Raw genomic sequence first — 19110 nt, forward strand, 5'->3', positions numbered from 1 at the left:
AAGTTGAAATCAATAGCAATCTTATGTGGCTATAGAACCCATTGTAGCACGGGGTCCGGTCTGGCCCCGCGGTTGTGGCCCTTCTTTGAGCCCCAGCTCGGAGGAAGGCCACTGCACCTTCCTACACCATGGATAGGTTCTTCCTGTAATGGTCATGCTTGGAGCAGAAAGGAAAGCTTTTCACCTTCTACACTGCATGAAAAATTAAGTTAAATGGACATTGTCAACATGAAACTAATTTTACAAAAGTTTCTTTACCAATGTCGAGAACAGTGTGATACAGAGCTACCCAAAACTATTTAAAAAGGAAGAATTTTAAACCTCTCCCTTAGTCTTCACTGCAAATGCTCTTTGCTTACATTTTGCAGTTCACTCAACTGGCAGGATGAAACTACATTGATCAGTTTCAACTTCCTCATTCTCCTCCATTAACAGGATGCTATTACAGTATTGCCATCTCTTGAGCTATTATCACATTTGATGTTTTACCTAGGGATGTAAAAATTAGTTTAATAAAAAATCTGTTTAAACGTTCTAAAAATAGAATGTTTAAATGGTTAAACACTGGACAGGGTAGCCTGCAGCTGGGCAGCTCTTGCTGGTGGGGAAGAGCGGAGCCCAGCGCGGGGGTTGTCGCAGTGGGAGTTGGCCTCCCCCCGCCCTGGGCTTTGCTCCTCCTCACGGGGAGCCAGCCCAGCTACAGCTACCCCCCTCCTCCGGTGCTGGGCTCCACAAGCCAGCCCAGCTGTGGCTACCCCAGTGCTGAGGGCTCCTCGCTTCCCTGCCAGCAAGAGCTGCCCAGCTCCTCTTGCTGGTGGGGAGCCAGCCCAGCTGCCGTTCCCCTCCGCTCCCCAGTTTAAACAGTAATGAGCTGTTTAAAACATTTAAACAGCTGATTACTGTTTAAATGGTTAACCTTTTACATCCCTAGTTTTCCCTATTGCCTCTGCTCTGGAAGTCATATTATTAAATGAGACTCAACTTTTTTTTCTTTTCTTTTTTTTTTTTTTAAAAAGCAAATTTGTAGCCCTCCTGATTGCAGAGAAAAGCTTGAAAAAGTGAACCAAGTGTAACACTAAAGGCTCAGAAATCAGAACAAATAAAAAGTACCCAAGATTTATTTTTAATGTCTCATTATTTTTAAGCCAGTTTCATGATTTTTTTTTTTTTTGCGGCCAAACTCATGATTTTTGAATGTTCAGTAGTGGAAATGCTGCGGTTGTGTTGTGTTTCCACCAACAGTGGAGCAGCAAACATTTCATTTTTAAAATAAAACATATTTGCACTGAAATAATACTCAATATTTTCAATCCTAATAGGCTTCTGTAAGATATTTTATTTTTATAACTATAGTGCCTTATGTTTTCAAAGTGTCTCATTTATTAATGAGGGAATTTTCTACCCTATTTATGAATCAAATTTTAAATCAATTCACATTATTTATGCAGATCACTTATTCTTTCAGTGCACTGAATAATGAGTGAAGGCATTTCCAAGGTGGCAGTAGCTGGGTTTGATGACTGAAACTTCTTACTGCCGATGATCATTAAGGGCTAGGTTTTCCAAGGCTCAGCACTAACCGTGGGGGCCAGATTTCTAGAAGTCAGCATTCATAAATGGAATCAGATTTTCAAAAAAGATTACCATCCACATTTCAGACCAGATTTTCAGAAAAGCTCTGCTCATATATAGACTCCAAAATAGGGGAGCTCTCTTGAAAACCTGGCCATAAGCGTCACAATAGGAGCTGCTGGATGCTGAGCACTTTTGCAAATCTGGACCTTATTTAGGTGCCTAAATAGGAAATTGGCTCTTCTGAAAATGTGGCCCCAGTTGTGGGTCCTGAACATTTAAAAATCTGACTTTGAGCTCTTTTCAGAATGTAGCTTCAAGTACCAAGAAATGCTCAAGCTGGCTGTTACAAACTATGAGCTATAACAGTTAAAGAGAGAAGCAGTTATATTTTGTGTAGAAATATGCAGCCTGTTGCCAGGAATATGGGTTCTGTTTAGAAACATGGGAACTGGCTCATCTCCTCCAAGTTTTACACCCAGCTGACTCAAATACCATTACTGAAATTAGTCTTGATTTACCCTGCTATAAGCGAGAACAGAATCAGGCCCATGTCTCTTCTTAGCCCTGAAATGACTACAATAAATACCCTGAAAGCAGGAACTTGCTCTGTTCCATTCCAAATACTCGTTAACGTAAATGTTAGTGTTATAAAGTTGACATTAACACATCAGTACTGCCTGACAAAGCAGTGAAACTTGCACTGCTGTGTAGTTGCTTGTACCTTTGCTTTGGAAACATTTACATATCCAAGATGTATGAGAGGTTTCCACTTGCCAGTCTTTCTCTCTCTCTCTCTTTCACACACCCACTATTTGTCATGCACTCTTAGCACTTTAAATCATTAGCTCTATGCTGGATTATTTCTTTAAGCACAGACAAAGGCAGAAATATCATGATATGACCTGCTCTGAGAATGATTACATGTTACAAAGATGCCTTTTCATCTTGAAGAGTTCCTATGCACTTTACAAGTACATATGTGTCTATAGATAGAGAGAAATCTCGTTACCTATCAGTGAAATGCAGCCACCTCTGTGGAGGAATACAGCAGCTGTTTAAAACAATAGGTTAGAACAAGATGTGAAGAAGACTATAGTATCCATCATGCCTCCTTCTATTTTTATCTTCCCTTCCCTTTTACCTTCCTTCAGCTGCTGCATCCCCCAGCTCTAACTACTCTTCACCCATCTTCTCCACATAAATCCAGTCATCCTCCCTTCAAGAGGCATCTGCCCAAACCTTGACTCTCCTTCCATCCTTCTCACCTCCCATGCCCTTTCCCTTCACCCCTTTGTCTGCTCCCTTTCAAACGTCACCCCCATGCCTCCACTCTTTGTTCCATCTGCAACAGCCACTCCACCTCAAAGAAGATCACCACCATCCAGGACATCTTCAGCTCTCCCTCCCTCCCTCTCTTGGCTCTGACTGAAAGCTAGGCGCCCATCTCCCTGCAGCCACTGTTTCTGAAGCCTTTTTTTGCTCATTCCTTACCTTGACTCATCCATAAAGGGACGTGGCAAGGGCACAGGGCACTTCCTCTTCCCACATCTAGGCCAATTCTCTTCCCCCTTCTCACTCATTCTTCTCTAAAGAACACTCCATCCAACTCTTCTCTGTTTTCCCCTCCACGTAACCATCACTTATACCTGCCTGACTCCCCGCCCACTTCTCCATCACAATCTCTTGCCTCTCCTACTCCGCACAGTTTCCTGCCATCAACCTTGGTGATGTCAGCTCCCAGGTTGATGTTCTGTCTGATCCAATAGATCCTGCATCCCCATCACCTCATTTGATTTCAAACCCTAGATCAGTTCTCTGACAAAGTGGCTGCTCATTCAGTCTTCTCACTAAACACGACTCCCGCTCTGATCCCTCTGTCTCTGCTCTCTCTCCTGAGCATCACATCTCCTGTCCTTCAACATTGCTCCTGTGCCCTTTTCTGACTCTGCAACTGATTAACTGTGCAGCCTTGGGCAAGTCACTTATCCTTTCTGTGCCTCAGTATCCACATCTGTAAACTGGGCACAATAAAACATCTCTTTCTCCCTCCCTAGGGTGTTGTGAGGCTCAATTCATTAATGTTTAGAAATACATGGAGATCCTTGTTTTAAAGGTGTAAAATATTTTTATTATTTAGTATTGATCCCTCCTACCTTGTGACACTTAATAAGATCATAGGCTGAGGGGGATGCAATGAAGGGATTACACCAAAGTGGGGTGATGGAAAAAAGCTTATGTTGCTCGATGGAAACTTATTTGGATTTAGCATGGGCAGTGCCAGTACAGAATGCAAAAGGGCCTAGGGTAGTGCTTAGGACTGGCCTACAGAGCAATTCCAGGTGCTCCTCAGAGCTGATACTGTTATAGCAATGGAGCCTATTAATATTCAAGTAATGATACGTCCCACTGGTTTGTAGCCTAGTGTAGGATGTCCTGAGTATCCAGGACCTTTTCTGACTCAGAACCAATCTCTCCATCTGTGGAAGATGCAATCTCACTTCCTGAGGGTTTTCTTTGGTATAGAGTCAGTGATCAGGTTCAAATTTTTGGGCAACTCTAAAATCTGAGGTGGGGGTGGAAGTCACCAAAACACCGAACAATGGAGCCAAACTTCACAGGAAGCTGCGCCATTTAGCAGGGTAAGAAAGGCAACTTGGGTGTGAATAAATGGCATGTCTCTTTTATCCTCTCTTCATCTTATTTCCCCATGTAACTAAGCTCTAAGTGCCACAGAGAGTGTGTGGAGCTGGGGCTGGGTAGGGAGGTGTTCACAAGAGGACCTGTATCTCTTTAAACTTAGTATGCTCTATGAAAAACCCCCATCAGATTTGTTGACTTGGAATGCTTGTCAGCTCTGTAGCTGTGTTAAATCTGTTGACTGCCTCTCAAGCTAACAGAAGGAAACCTGTCCCATGAAGAAACATCTGACGGAAGGAAATAGTTATTTTGTTTATCTTGTCTGCTTCCCCTAACACTGCACTGTTGGGACTCATTTTCCATTAAGGCCTGAGTCTTACCTAGTGGTTGTTGAAGAAGCCACATCAGTTATAATACCTTGCTCTTATGTAGCACTTTTCATCAGCAGATCTCATTATATATGGGGGTACATTTAAATATCTGATGAATTATTGGGTAGAGAAACCACGACCTATAACCGAATCGTGGAGTCTCCACTTTATCAAAGAAAAGGTCAGACAGGAAAAAGTAATGTTACTATTATGCAGTCTTTCCAGATGGCTTCCCAAATGCTTTATAACATTTTACTGAGGTATCATATCTGTATTCACCCACCACTGAAATGCAGCCAAATCTGGGATGGTGCCTGGCTCTTCGGCAGCACTCAGCAACACTCCACAACACTTTAGGACAACAGGTGAAGAGAAATACTATATCCAATTGACACAGCAAGGGGAATTTTGGAGTAGGTAGAATAAAATTACTTGACTTGAAGTTTGGCCAGGACACAGGGTTCAGTAGGCCTGATTCTGAGCTCACACCAGAGTAATTCATGAGTAACTATGAAGTAGCTGGAGTTAGACTGGTGTAAAATTGATAAGTGACAGCGGAATTAGACCGTATACATCCATCTAAGCCCATGTTATTTATAAAAATATAAGTGCTTAAAATTAGAATAAGTCAGTATTTAGGCACCAAAGTAATTGGCCTGATTTTTGAGTGCTGAGTGCCCACAGTTCTAGCTGAAGTCAGTGAGAGTTGCTGGACACTCAGTTCTTTTGAAAAGTCCTTTGAAAATAAGGCTTTTTATTTAGACATCTAAATAAAGATTTAGGATCCTATCTTCAGGCATTGCATTTGTTAAAATCTTGGCCCTAGATTTCACACCAAGCCCATCACTCTGGTATCGGAGTGTCTAAGTGTTTGAGAGTTAATAACCCATACTCTTTTATATGTTTTAAAAAAATCAAAGTGGTCATTTTCACCCTTCTAGTCAGTGATTTCCCCAGGCACTTGGTTAGATGAAATAGCACCTCAGTAGGGCTCACCTTCCATAGAATTCACGTGACCTTGTCAGGACACAAATGAAGGGAATAGCTGTAGCATAGTCAATCATTTCCACAGCCGGTCTTGGTTCCATACCCATTTCCCCTTTTCCTTTTCACATATCATCCTACACTTTAGAGTGCAGTATTCCCCCTCCAAGCCCCATTTCCCCTCTCTTTCCCTCCTCTCTAAACTCTTTTGTCAGATTTTAAAGATCACCCCCATATGCGCCTCTGTTTTCTTTCTGGCTACAGGGAGGGCTGGGGTGCAGCAATATTGTATGCTAGAGGGATATTTCTTTCTCTGCTTGGCACAGGTAGGAGCTGTGCTCAGAAATTCTTTTGAGTGTCAAATACAATGCAACATTTATGAGTAGAATATAATTCCTTTGGGCATTCCTTGGCCTGACATGGGTTGTGTGAGTGATATCCATGGTGATGGTTGCTGGAACTTCACTGGCAAAACTCAGCAAGGAATATAAGCAGATCCTCTGCCCCATGCATTTACTGTCTCTCTGAAATCACTTTGTCTGATATCACTAACTGATACTCACTAGGGCTCTGGGGCTCTCTTTTACAAAGAGGTGCGTAATTAACATCAGTAAACTCACTCATTTTGACTGGAGTGGAAGGAGGGCAGGCCACAGATTGATCTAGAGGTACATATTTAATCGAGCACACCGGGATTTATTTGTGACTCTATCTAAGGTACCTCTCTGAGTACCTCACAATCTTTAATGCATTTACCTTCCCACCAGCCCTGTGAGGTGGTGTAATAGGATGGACTCACTGCCATAGCACCCCCTGTTGTCAGAGTATGGCATTGCAGGGGTCGTCTTCAAAGCCCATGTTGACCACTTCTTTGGCCCTATATGGCCTGTCTCTGGCTATGTCTTCTGTAGCCTAGCTCTCCAGCCAGGTCTCCTCTTTCCACTTCTGTCCCGTTCTGGGATAGCTAAATCACAATGAAAGAATCCACACCAACATCCGAACAGAAGATCCTTCTGCATCTCTCAGAACACACTGACGTTCCCTGCTTTTCATCCCTACACTCCCTGGGACGGCAGAGTTCCTTCTTCATGCCTTTGGCTGAGCACTGCCTTCCAGGGCTTTTTCCCCAGAGGCCCTTCTTCTCACCAGGTTTCCCGACTGCCTCCCCTCCTTGGCAGCTTCTCCCAGGGGCTTCCTTGCTTTTTACAGGCCCTATCTCAGGGCCTCCCATAGGATCCTAGCCTGCTCCCTGTGGTTCCCTCCAGCCTGCCTTCACCGGGCCCTTCTCATAGAGAGAGGGCACTCCCCTTACTTCTCTCTCCCGGGTCTCCTCCTTTCACTGAGTGCTCTTCCCTCCCAGTCTAGTCCACCCTGACCCTCTCACCCCTGGGATCACTGTTATAATTAAGTCCCCAAATCAGGATCAACTGGGGATTAACGTCTACATTAATGGGACAACTGAGCCTGACTCCCTTTAAAGTCCAGCCAGCCTCTGACAGCTGGGACAGTATTGTTATGCCCCTATTACGGACAGAAGACTGAAGGACAGAAAGATAAGTGACTTGCCCAAGGTCATATAGGTGGAGAAGGGACTTGGATCCAGGTCTCCCAAGGCCTCGTCTAGTGTCCTAATCGCTAGGCCATTCTCTCTCCAACTCCCACTCCTGCATACAGCACTGAGAGTTGGGCTGGGAATTGTGCTGGAAGTTTCTTCTCCTCCTGGTCCTGCTGCCAGGGTGATGGGGCTGTACCACTGAGTTTGGCTCTGGGAGAGAAAGGAGAGTAGAGGGGGAACATCAGGGTGGCCCAGGAGATATGTCATTATAGGACCAGCAGGGTGTCCTAAGTGTATGGCCTCAATATCGTCCTTGCTGTTAAACCAACCTGAGGGGGGAGTCAGGGAGTCATGGGGGCTGGAACAATGTGAATAGTGGGGGTGTTGAGAGCCATTGAACCAAACTGTAAATCTTGTATATGATGGAAAGCCAGGGGGTGCAGGAGCATCCCCTGCATCCCTAGTTCCAGCACCTGTCCAGGGAGTGGGAGGTTGTGTTGAAATTCAAACACATGCCAATTTGACTTGAATGCATCCCAGTCACTGAAACTTGTGGCCCCTCAACTTGTTTGGATTAAATGCAGAGTGTTATCCAGGCCCAGTCATCTTGACTCACTGCTTCCACATTCAGTAAATTGATTGCTGCATGGCTCTCAGTGTAAGAAAATAAAATATACTGCCTTGTTCTCCAATTCCCAGTCCTGCAAGGAGAGATGGTCTGGAGTGGGCGTATTTGCAGTATGTTTGGTTGTCCTTTGCAGAAAAGGGAATTCCTCCTTCTCTCTCAGTCTCAGATCCCATTGAGGAAGGGGATCAAGCTGATCACATCCAAAATGCAGTACCTTATGTAGACAAGATTTGTTGCTAAAGAGAACCATGCATTGTAACAGTGGGGCACTGCTGTGTCCCTAAGGAGCACAATACAAAGCTAAAGGGGGCAAAAATCTTTTGAGACTAATAATATTTTGCACTTCTGTAGGGAATTTCAGTGGCAAACTGAACGTGCCTTCGAGGTAAATAAGTAATATCATACCCATTTATTGGTTGGAAAATTAAAGCACACAAAGAGATTAGGGCTGAAATACTGACCCTGTTAAAGTCCATGGGAGTTTTGCCATGGACTTCAGTAGGCCCAGGATTTCATCCTAGATGACTTGCTTAAGTCACACAACAAATCTGTGGCAGAGCCAGGAACAGAGCCCTAGACTCCTGCCTTCCATAGCCCTGATCTAGGCACAAGGGTGCACTGCCTCCCTCAAGGTGTTGCAAAAGAAAAGTTCATAAATTCTCATACATTTATTCAAGGAAGCAAGAAGAACAGGATTTTCTTAACGATTTGGCTGAAAATAGCAGCTGCTGAGCCCTCGCCTCTTTGAACAAGGCAGAAGGGAAGCTGCATGCTATGATAGTGCTGGGAAGAGCATCTTTGTTTGCTAGAGGAGTGTAGAACTCGGAGTTCCTCAGATAGCCGGTATGCTGAGCATCGCAAAAGGTGATGTCCAGGCAGTGTGGATGGGACACCAGCTTGTGATGTTGTGGGCTGGCTTTAAAAGAAAACAAAAATCACATATGGCCAGAGGGGAAAATAAAAATCTACATTTCCCGTATCCAACAGTATGATTTAAAGACAGACCCAAACCTAACCCCTGGGTCTGACTGTCCTGAACTCTAGTGCATCCTGAATAGCAGGTCCAAAGTGTACAGCTCAAGTCCATCTCTGGGATTATTGACAATGCTGCCTTTCGGAGTAGGGTTGCCAGGTGTCCAGTTTTTGACCGGAAAGTCCAGTCAAAAGAAGGACCTGGCTGTGTCCAGTCACACTGAAAGTCTGGTTACCTGCAGTAACTGGACTCTGCCACTGGGGGCAGAACAGCGGCTTCTGCTGGAGCCTGGAGGAGCGCTCAGGAATGCGCTCCCCCTTTCCCAGTCACCTCTCCACCCCCAGAGCACGGCTCTCCCTCGAATGTCCTTCCCCAGTCACTCACCCACATTAGAGTTTGATTTAAGGATATTTACTTTGTATATTTTGACATGTGATTTTGACAGTTTTGTTTTACTGGTCATAAAGCTTTAACTTGTTAATCTCAATATCTACTGCCATTAAATAATTATTGTTTGATACCCCACGCCCACCCCATAATTTCCTGGAACTGTGAAAATGAATAAAAAAAATTTTTTTTAAATGCTTAAAAGTAAATGTCCATACTATCCCTCAAAATTTTTTTTTTTTTTAAATTAAATTCTGTCAAGGCCAAGTATCATTAATTAGGAGAATGAAATGCACCTCAGAACAGCATGGATACAGGTTATAATATCCAGAACCCTCCAATCTTTGTGGGTTACCTCAATGAAAAGTAATTAAGAGGATAGACTTTCCTATCATGTGGCTGCATGCAGGGATGTACCAACCAGCTTGCGTTTTGAACATGGCAATTCTTGTGTAGGGGGCTTTTAAGACTTAGAATCATAGAATATTAGGGTTGGTAGAGACCCAGGAGGTCATCTAGTCCAACTCCCTACTCAAAGCAGGACCAACCCCAAGTAAATCATCCCAGCCAGGGTTTTGTCAAGCCAGGTCTTAAAAACCTCTGAGGATGGAGATTCCACCACCTCCTTAGGTAACCCATTCCAGTGCTTCATCACCCTCCTATTGAAAATGTTTGTCCTAATATCCAACCTAGATCTCCCGCACTGCAACTTGAGACCATTGCTCCTTATTCTGTCATCTGCCGCCACTGAGAATAGCCTAGCTCCATCCAACTTGGAACCCCCCTTCAGGTAGTTGAAGGCTGCTACCAAATCCCCTATCACTCTTCTCTTCTGCAGACAAGCCGAGTTCCCTCAGCCTCTCCTCTTAAGTCATGTGCTCCAGCCCCCTAATCATTTTCGTTGCCCTCCACTGGACTCTCTCCAATTTGTCCACATTCTTCCTGTCGTGGGGGGGCCCAAAACTGGACACAACACTCCAAATGTGGCCTCATCAGTGCTGAATAGAGGGGAATAATGATCTGCTGGCAATGCTCCTATTAATGCAGTCCAATATGCCATTAGCCTTGGCAATAAGGGCACACTGTTGACTCATATCCAGCTTTTTGTCCACTGTAACCCCCAGTTTTCTGTTGAACTGCTGCCTAGCCAGTTGGTCCCCAGTCTGTAGCAATGCATGGGATTCTTCCATTCTAAGTGCAAGACTCTGCACTTGAACCTCATCAGATTTTTTTTGGCCCAATCTTCTGATTTGTCTAGATGACTGCTGTCTGTAAAAGAAACCGTACATGACTTAGGCAAAATGGTGTTGGTAGGAATGACGTATGGGAAGCACACATGTTGGGGTCAGGGATATGTTGGAGGAGAGAGTGATGTCTTCAATGACTTTCTTATCTGAATCACACAGAGCTCTGCACAACCTGCGGCATGTTGTCTACTCTTTTTCAGCTTGTAAATGAATACAGCCCAGCATTGCCTCTCTCGTCTCCCATGTGCATCTCTGTTCTTCCTCCTCCCCCCTCAGGTTATGACTTTGCAGCCGTATTGGAGTGGTTTGCAGAGCGGGTTGACCGTATCATTCTGCTCTTCGATGCCCACAAGCTGGACATTTCAGACGAGTTCTCTGATGTCATCAAGGCGCTGAAGAACCATGAGGACAAAATGAGGGTGGTGCTTAACAAGGCTGACCAAATTGAGACGCAGCAGCTGATGCGGGTGTACGGCGCCCTCATGTGGTCTCTAGGGAAGATCGTCAACACACCCGAGGTGATCAGGGTCTACATTGGCTCCTTCTGGTCCCACCCGCTGCTGATCCCTGACAACCGTAAGCTGTTTGAGGCAGAGGAACAGGACCTGTTCAGGGATATTCAGAGTCTGCCCCGCAATGCAGCCTTGCGGAAGCTGAACGATCTCATCAAGCGGGCACGGCTGGCCAAGGTGGGTCTTGCCAGAGAAACTCAACCTTGATTTTGTAGAGTTTAAGGTGGGGAAGATGGAGGAGGGGTCTTGGCTATTTCAGCTAACTGGGTCATATTCATCGTCCATCATGTTGTGCTCAGGAGTGGGGGTCGGTGGGGAGCACTGTGTATACACATAGTATGTACAAAAAAACAAATGTCCCAGCAGGGCCTTGCTGTACAAAGAGGTGCTGTTATAATAATGGGTATGGGATTAGGGTGAAGCAAAAACAGTCCTATCGGGGATGCCGTCAGCACAAGAAATGGCAACCATGGACACCATCTCTTACAGTCTCTTTGCTTTAAAATAGCAACTTTAAAATAAACCCCAGATCACCAGACCTAATAATGCACACGTCAGGGCTTGGGCAGCTCTGGGCCTTTTGCTTCCAACCTGGAATACTATTAACAGAGAAATGTGGATCAGAGGAGACCCACATGAATAATAAACACTGGAGAAGGAGATACAGTGCAATTCACTGACACTGCTAGATCGCACTGAGGGCTTATTAGCAACCTGTGGAACTGTCTCTTAAAGAAAGTGTTGGAAGCCCCATCACTGGAACTATTTGAACTGGGCTGAATGAAGCTCTTGAGAGTACACTGTACACAGTCCTGCATTGGCTGAAAAGAGGTTCAGTCATGCTTCACGCTTTGCTATCCGGATCAGCATAACATGCCATACTATTATGTGAAGAAACAGAAGGATGGCCTCACCTAATATTACAGACCAGTCATCTTAACTTCAGTATCTGGAAAGATAATGGAGCAAATAATTAAGCAATTAATTTGCAGATACATAGAAGATAATAAGGTGATAAGTAACAGTCAGCATGGATTTGTCAAGAACAAATCATGTCAAATCAACCTAATAGCTTTATTTGACAGGGTAGCAAGCCTTGTGGATGGAGGGAAGAAGTAGACATGGTATATCTTGACTTTAGTAAGACTTTTGATACTGTCTTGCAGAATTTTCTCATAAACTAACTAGGGAAATACAACCTAGATGGAGCTACTATGAAGTGGGTGCATAATTGGTTGGAAACTGTTCCCAGAGAGTCATTACCAGTGATTCACAGACAAGCTGGAAGGGCATATCAAGTGGGGTCCTGCAGGGATCAGTTCTGGGGCTGGTTCTTTTCAATATCTTCAACAGTGATTTAGATAATTGCATAGAGAGTACACTTATAAAGTTTGTAGATGATACCAAGCCCCCCGCCCAACTCTGCCACTCCTCTACCACATTTGCTGCACTCCATTGGATGGGTTGCAAGTGCTTTGGAGGGTAGGATTAAAATTCAAATTACAATTCAAAATGATCTGGACAAACTGGAGAAATGGTTTGAAGTAAACAGAATGAAACTCAATAAAAACAAATGCAAAGCACTCCACATAGGAAGGAACAATCAGTTACACACATATAAAATGCATCCAAGGGTGCTGAGGGAGTTGACTGATGTGATTTCAGAGCCATTGGCTATTATCTTTGAAAGCTTGTGGCAATTGGGGGAGGTCCCTGATGATTGGAAAAAGGCAAATATAGTACCCATCTTCAAGAAAGGGAAGAAAGAGGATCCAGGGAACTACAGACCGGTCAGCCTCACCTCAATCCCTGGAAAAATCATGGAGCAGGTCCTCAAGGAATCCATTTTAAGGCACTTGGAAGAGAGGAAGGTGATCAGGAACAGTCAGCATGGATTCACCAAGGGAAAGTCATTCCTGACCAACCTGATTGCCTTCTGTGAAGAGGTGACTGGCTATGTCAGATATGGGGAAAGTAGTGGACGTGATATACCTTGACTTTAGCAAAGCTTTTGATACAGTCTCCCACAGTATTCTTATCAACAAGTTAAAGAAGTATAAGTTGGATGAATGGACTATAAAATGGATAGAGAGCTGGCTAGATCATCGGGCTCACAGGTAGCGATCAATGGCTCCATGTCTAGCTGGCAGCCGGTCACAAGTGGAGTGCCCCAGGGGTCAGTCCTGGGGCCAGTTTTGTTTAGTCTGGAGAAAAGAAGACTGAAGGGGGACATGATAACAATTTTCAGGTACATAAAAGGTTGTTACAAGGAGGAGGGATAAAAATTGTTCTTGTTAACCTCTAAAGACAGGACAAGAGGCAATGAGCTTAAATTGCAGCAACGGCAGTTTAGGCTGGACATTAGGAAAAACTTCCTAACAGACAGGTAGTTAAGCACTTGAATAAATTGCCTAGGGAGGTTGTGGAATCTCCATCATTGGAGATTTTTAAGAGCAGGTCAGACAGTCACCTGTCAGGGATGGTTTGTAATGCTTCGTCCTGCCTTGAGTGCATGGGACTGGACTAAAAGACCTCTCGAGGTTCCTTCCAGTCTACAGTTCTCCAGTTCTAAGATTCTATAATACTGTAGGTCAGTTCAGCAATCGAGAGAGTAGGACAGAGTCTGCCTTTAGTCACATTAATGTAAGTTGACATCAGCGGAGTTACTTACCCTGGGTCTGCAGAATCCTTGTACGTAAGATATTCATTTTATGTATTCATATTAAAATACGCCAAACAGAAAGGATTAATCTTAAGACTAAACTATAGCTAGATGGATGGTGTCTGCTAACTAAATTGGCATTGCTAGTTGGAAGGATGTTTTGTCCTGAAGGGAAGTGTAAAAGGAAACAAAACAATTCCCTGTGACAGGTGACTTGAAAACATATCCCTCAATGTACACAACATTCTTCATCATTTATGTCAGACTAATCAGGAAGCACAATTGGGAATGGTTTGTGTTGTGCAGTAGTGATAACTAGCAAGAGTGGGAAGGGAGAAAGAATGGGGTTTACTCCCAAGTTTGGATGCATGGGTACCATCTGCTGGAAATAACGTTCAGATGTATCCATTAATGTTCTTTCCCCTCTCTTTGTATGTCCTTCAGGTCCATGCCTACATCATTAGCTCCCTGAAGAAGGAAATGCCATCAGTGTTTGGCAAAGACAATAAGAAGAAGGAGCTTGTGAATAATTTGGGGGAGATTTATAGCCGGATCGAACGAGAGCATCAGATCTCACCAGGAGACTTTCCAAATCTGAGAAAGATGCAGGTAAGTACTGGAATGACCAGGCTGGAGCATTGACCAATGAAGGCAAGAGCATTATAGCAGCTGGGGGGAATGGGTCAGAAACAATGCTGGACTGATGCTGCTATAAGTGTGTGAGGACTTTTGTAATACAGAAATGAACCCTGCATTATGTCCAGGATATATTTGGACATGGATATTTCAACAATGGCAGGTTAAAGCACTTGTGAGAGTGAAGACTCCTTCACTTCTTGAGTCTATGGCACAAACAACTCTTACAGCAAATTATTTAGCTCCTTTCCTTACAGCTCTCAGGACCAGTGTGGCCTCACAGATACTAGTAATGTAATATTTACAACAACCTGTATTAAAAGGAGGGCTATTTTTTTGCTCCCTGCTCCATTGCTTGTTTGTTTCTGGCAAAGAAAGACTTGTGTAGAGAAAGATGATGTGAAAATTAAAGTATCCTTCTCTGGTTTTAAAGGAACAAGCAGGTTTCCTGTGCTACACGTTTGGGGCCTGAGCCAACGGCCATGTAAGTCAATGGGCTCCTTTCCACTGACTTGAACGAGTGTTGGATCAGGACCTTCTATAGTGCACCTCGTAGCACATGCTAACAATGCTGCATGTGTTCAAACCATTGCCTGGCTGCACTCCAGGCAGCCGCCTGTTTCCAGCGGTTGCATTGTGAAGATTATTATGGAACAGATGGGAGCTGCTGTTCATTTAAAGAGAAGGAAAATACTCTTAAGTCCTTGAGAGCACATCCCTGAATGGGCCAGCTGGAGGATTTAGTTCATTAGCTGTTAAGATGTGAATTGTATACCACTGATAGGAGTAAATGGATGCCGTTAATAAAGAAGTAGAGGTTGAAGATAAAGATCAGGCTCACTGATGGAGTTGGGGGGGGAAGCATCAAAGCAGCAATATCCCAGAGGCCCAGCAATTTAAAAGGGCCTGGACCTCTTCCACCCATGGCCCTGCCTACACTCCACCTCAGCCCTGCCACTGTGTTGCTCCTCCCCCACTCCTGCTCAGCCTCCCAATCATCGCTCACTGCTTGTGTCCCTCCTCTTCTCCCCCACTCAGCCCCCCGCTGCAGCTCATTGTGTCCCTTCCCTTCCCTGCTCAGTCCCCTCCCCCAGCTGAGGGAAGGAAGAGTGTGGAAGAGAGGAGGGGGACCGAGCGGGAGAGGGGGAGGGACGTTGTAGTGAATGGGCGGGGCCTGGGGCGGAGTGGGGGATGGACTGTGGACAGGGCCATGGGTGGAAAAGGCAGGACGGCACTGTTCTGCCCTGGAGCCCAGAATTACTGTCAGTGGCCCTGATAAAGATTTAGGTCATTTGGCTTCTCTCAGTAGAGGATGAACCTGTAGCACTTTTACGTAGCTGTGAAAAGTAGGGACAGCAGAGTTTGTCACATCAGATAAGTTCCAGGCCAATATGTAGGTGTGGAGAATGACTGGTATCTGATGTTTCAGTGGAAGACAACAGCCCCTTCGCAAGTATGCACTCAGCCAGTTGTGCACTTAAGAGGAAAAACTTCCTTCCTTATTTTCATGGGCAATGAGTTTATGTCCTGAAGGAGAAGGGGTAGAATGAAATCATAGCTCACAGCAGGCTCTCCTGAGTTTGCTTCAGAAGATAATGGAGAGGGACGCTTGTGCATTTTTAAAGGAAGGTTTACTCCTGAAATGTCACAATTGCTTCTAAAACTATTTGATGTAGCTTGACTTGTGCCTCTGTTTATTGTAATCTGGGATAATACATTTCCATGTAATACTAGGACTGTATGTTTCCACCCAATAATACGGAGCAGTACTCCATAGCGTATGCCATAACGTACAGGCATCTTTTTGATGTCTTGAAATTGTGATTTATGATGGCAAAAATCAAAGCCATGTAAATAGAAAATTCTTATGCCTCATCTGTGTGGGAGGTCTGCCATGCAGAGCATCAGAGAGACCACCTGGGTGTAGCAGGCCATGCTGAAGTGCCATGAAGCACGGAAGCAGATGTGGGCTGAATGGTTCAGGGAGTCGTGGCGTGTGGAGGGAGCCTTGAATAGTTCTCCTAGTGCCTGCTTTTGGAAAGACGGTTCTATTCCTGGTCCTTGGCTAAGTCTCTGATCCTCTCTGCACCCTGTCTGTCCCCATTTATAAAGCGGGGATAATAATCTTTACCAAGGGTTAAAGTTGATTGAAGCAGGAGTGGGAGCTCCTGTCACATCAGCTGGGAAGGAAGGGGTCCTTCTCCCTACTACACTTTCAGCAACACCAGCCAAGGGGACAAGAGAGCTCCCCCTTTGCTTCTGGCGGAGGAGGGGGAGCTGTGCTCTCCCCTTGTCCCCCTTACTCGAGTCCCTGATATTTCCCCACCCCCCTCTGTGAAAGTGGTTTGAGACCTGTGACAGAAAAGATGCATACTGAGTGCTGTCGTGTTACCTCCTCCCCGGGGCAACACGGCTAAGTCACACTAATGCTTGCAGTTTACCCTGTTTGTTGTTGTCCTGCTTTAAGGATCAGCTGCAGGCTCAAGATTTCAGCAGGTTCCAGCCACTGAAGAGTAAACTGCTGGAGACCGTGGAAGACATGCTGGCCAATGACATTGCACAGCTCATGGTGCTGGTGCGCCAGGAAGAGTCCCAAAGGCCCATCCAGATGGTGAAGGGAGGTGCCTTTGAGGGCACCCTGCATGGCCCATTTGGACACGGCTATGGTGAAGGAGCAGGAGAAGGAATCGACGATGCAGAGTGGGTGGTGGCCAGAGACAAGCCCATGTACGATGAGATCTTTTACACGCTGTCGCCCGTCGATGGCAAAATAACCGGGGCTAACGCCAAGAGGGAGATGGTGAGATCCAAGCTGCCCAACACTGTGCTGGGCAAGATATGGAAACTGGCTGACATCGACAAGGACGGGATGCTGGACGATGAGGAATTTGCCTTGGCTAATCATCTCATTAAGGTCAAGTTGGAAGGTCACGAGCTCCCAAATGAACTTCCTTCCCATCTCCTCCCTCCATCCAAGAGGAAACTGACCGAATGAAAGAAAGGTCACCAGAGAGGGATAGGGCGGGAGAGGGAGAGAGAGAAGATCCAGAGACGTGCTGACTTAAATTATACATTTAGATGTGAGGTCACCTTTGGATTTATAACAATTTTAATGTACAAAGGAAAACCTAAAGCAAAACAAAAAAGCTCAACCCTTTCTCATAATGACAGGCAATTAACTCTTCCTATGTAATGTTCTTGCTTCCTAGTGCGTAGTCTGTAAAGATGAAGGGCAAGGAAAGGTTTAGAGGCAGCGGCAGAAGCTGACAGATGGGGGTGGAGGGAAGAATCAAGTGGGCTGTGTCTTCTGGGGTTGGCTCAGGCGCAAGTTATCTGAGGATAATAGCCAACGTCATTCCTGAACTTCATCCATGCTATTTAATTGGGCTCAGACACAGCCTGACATTTGTGAAATTCCTATTGGGAAAGGAGAAGCGACACAAAAGTCCCTAACCTGCAGATCAAAGTAAAGAGCACATCACAGTTAGTGATGAGCCCACAACGAAACCGCAGATAAAAGCAATTATGGACATGATCTATGGAGGTGTCTGCAATCTGGATCGAGATCTAGTTATGAATTTTCCAAGTGGCCCTTGTTGTTAGCGGGGGCTCAGCCAAAACAGCAGATATGAACACACCTAAACTTCAGTGCTTTTGAAATTTGGATCTGAATTAGGCAGCTTGAATTCCTCTAACCACAGTGGGTCAGATCCAAAGAGCTACTGAGCACCTGCATCTCCCATTGACTCCAGTGGGAGATTCCTGCTCAGGGCATGGCCAAGCAAATGATAATACAACCCACAGGAAAACAGAGAGAAGGAGGGGATGAAGGCATTCCCTGCATGGAAATGGTTGAATGTTTAGAGATAGAGATCAGATGGTTGAGAGAGGAGGATTTTCCCTCCCTTCATCACCCCCAAGTAATCCACTGAATATGTCACATGGAACTGCTCAGTGTTTTCTCTTTCTGAAAGCTTGATGGACAATGGATGGTCTTTATCATTCCTAGAAAGTGATATGTTTACCTGTTATCACAGAAGTGTGTACAATGAAAACTACAAGTTCATCTTAAAAAAAAAAAAATCCAACACTGTCAGATAAATCGTCCATTATCAGGAGCACAGAGGTTCTATGTAGCAGTAGGAAGGGCTTACAGTGTTTTCTGTCCTTGTGAGCAATAGCGTGGATACCGGCAATGAGCCCTTGCGTAGCCCTCAGACAATTGCTATTTATTCCATCCAGAACTTCCATCCTGAGCCAAGAAATGTTCAACTCTTCCTTTCATTCTCTGTGAAATTTCTGTTTTCCTGGGATTTTACATTGGTAAAAATCCCTCCATTTCAAATTGGTCTTTTCCCCCCAGCCCTTTCATTTGTCATTTGGGAGAGGGCATGGTTCTGTTTCTTGTTGTCACTTTATATATGCTGAGCTCCTACTGTGATGAAAAATCAAGACAAGTATAACTTATTTTATATCTATGTTGATATTATATAGAGAAATATATTCTATGTATGTAGGATGTGCTTATTGCAGTGCATTTACCTTTCAAAAATTATTGCATTAACCTTTTTGTACCCTGGTCCTAAAACATTATTTAAAAAGTAAAAAAAAAAATTAAAAATGCCAGGACTGTTTCTTTCTCTTCTCCCTTATATAGTGGAATAAAATATAGGCGGTTTCCTAAAGAGACCTCTGTTCTTGCATGGGGCTACAATATAAGAAAACCATCCTGTCCTGCCTGTGTACAGACCAACTTAGTGGGCTTATATTGGCTCATGATTGGTTAATATCTGCATTAAAATTTCCTGCTACTTTCTAGGAACCTAATTGTGACTACTGGTCACAAGCTATTCACTGGAGCCAGTGAAATTATGCCCCAGATTAACGTAGCTCCATATGTGGGAAGGGTAAAACCCAAATAAGAAGCTCATTTCTGCTCCTGC

At 44.7% G+C, this 19110-nt stretch overlaps 1 protein-coding gene across 1 annotated transcript in view; it reads left to right on the plus strand.

The window, feature by feature from the left end:
* The window catches only part of EHD3 (EH domain containing 3), a 37359-nt gene extending 18735 nt beyond the window's left edge, over positions 1-18624 (plus strand). The window contains exons 4-6 of the mRNA XM_067564822.1: positions 10634-11046; positions 13976-14140; positions 16635-18624. Coding sequence (XP_067420923.1) covers positions 10634-11046; positions 13976-14140; positions 16635-17162 — 1106 coding nt within the window. The 3' untranslated portion in view covers positions 17163-18624. The remainder of the gene's footprint in view (positions 1-10633; positions 11047-13975; positions 14141-16634) is intronic.
* The last annotated feature ends 486 nt before the right edge of the window (positions 18625-19110 follow it).

The sequence above is a fragment of the Emydura macquarii genome, unplaced genomic scaffold (assembly GCF_026122565.2).
Source record: "Emydura macquarii macquarii isolate MOO-44397 ecotype Brisbane River unplaced genomic scaffold, CSIRO-AGI_Emac_v2 contig_2676, whole genome shotgun sequence".
NCBI lineage: Eukaryota > Metazoa > Chordata > Testudines > Chelidae > Emydura > Emydura macquarii.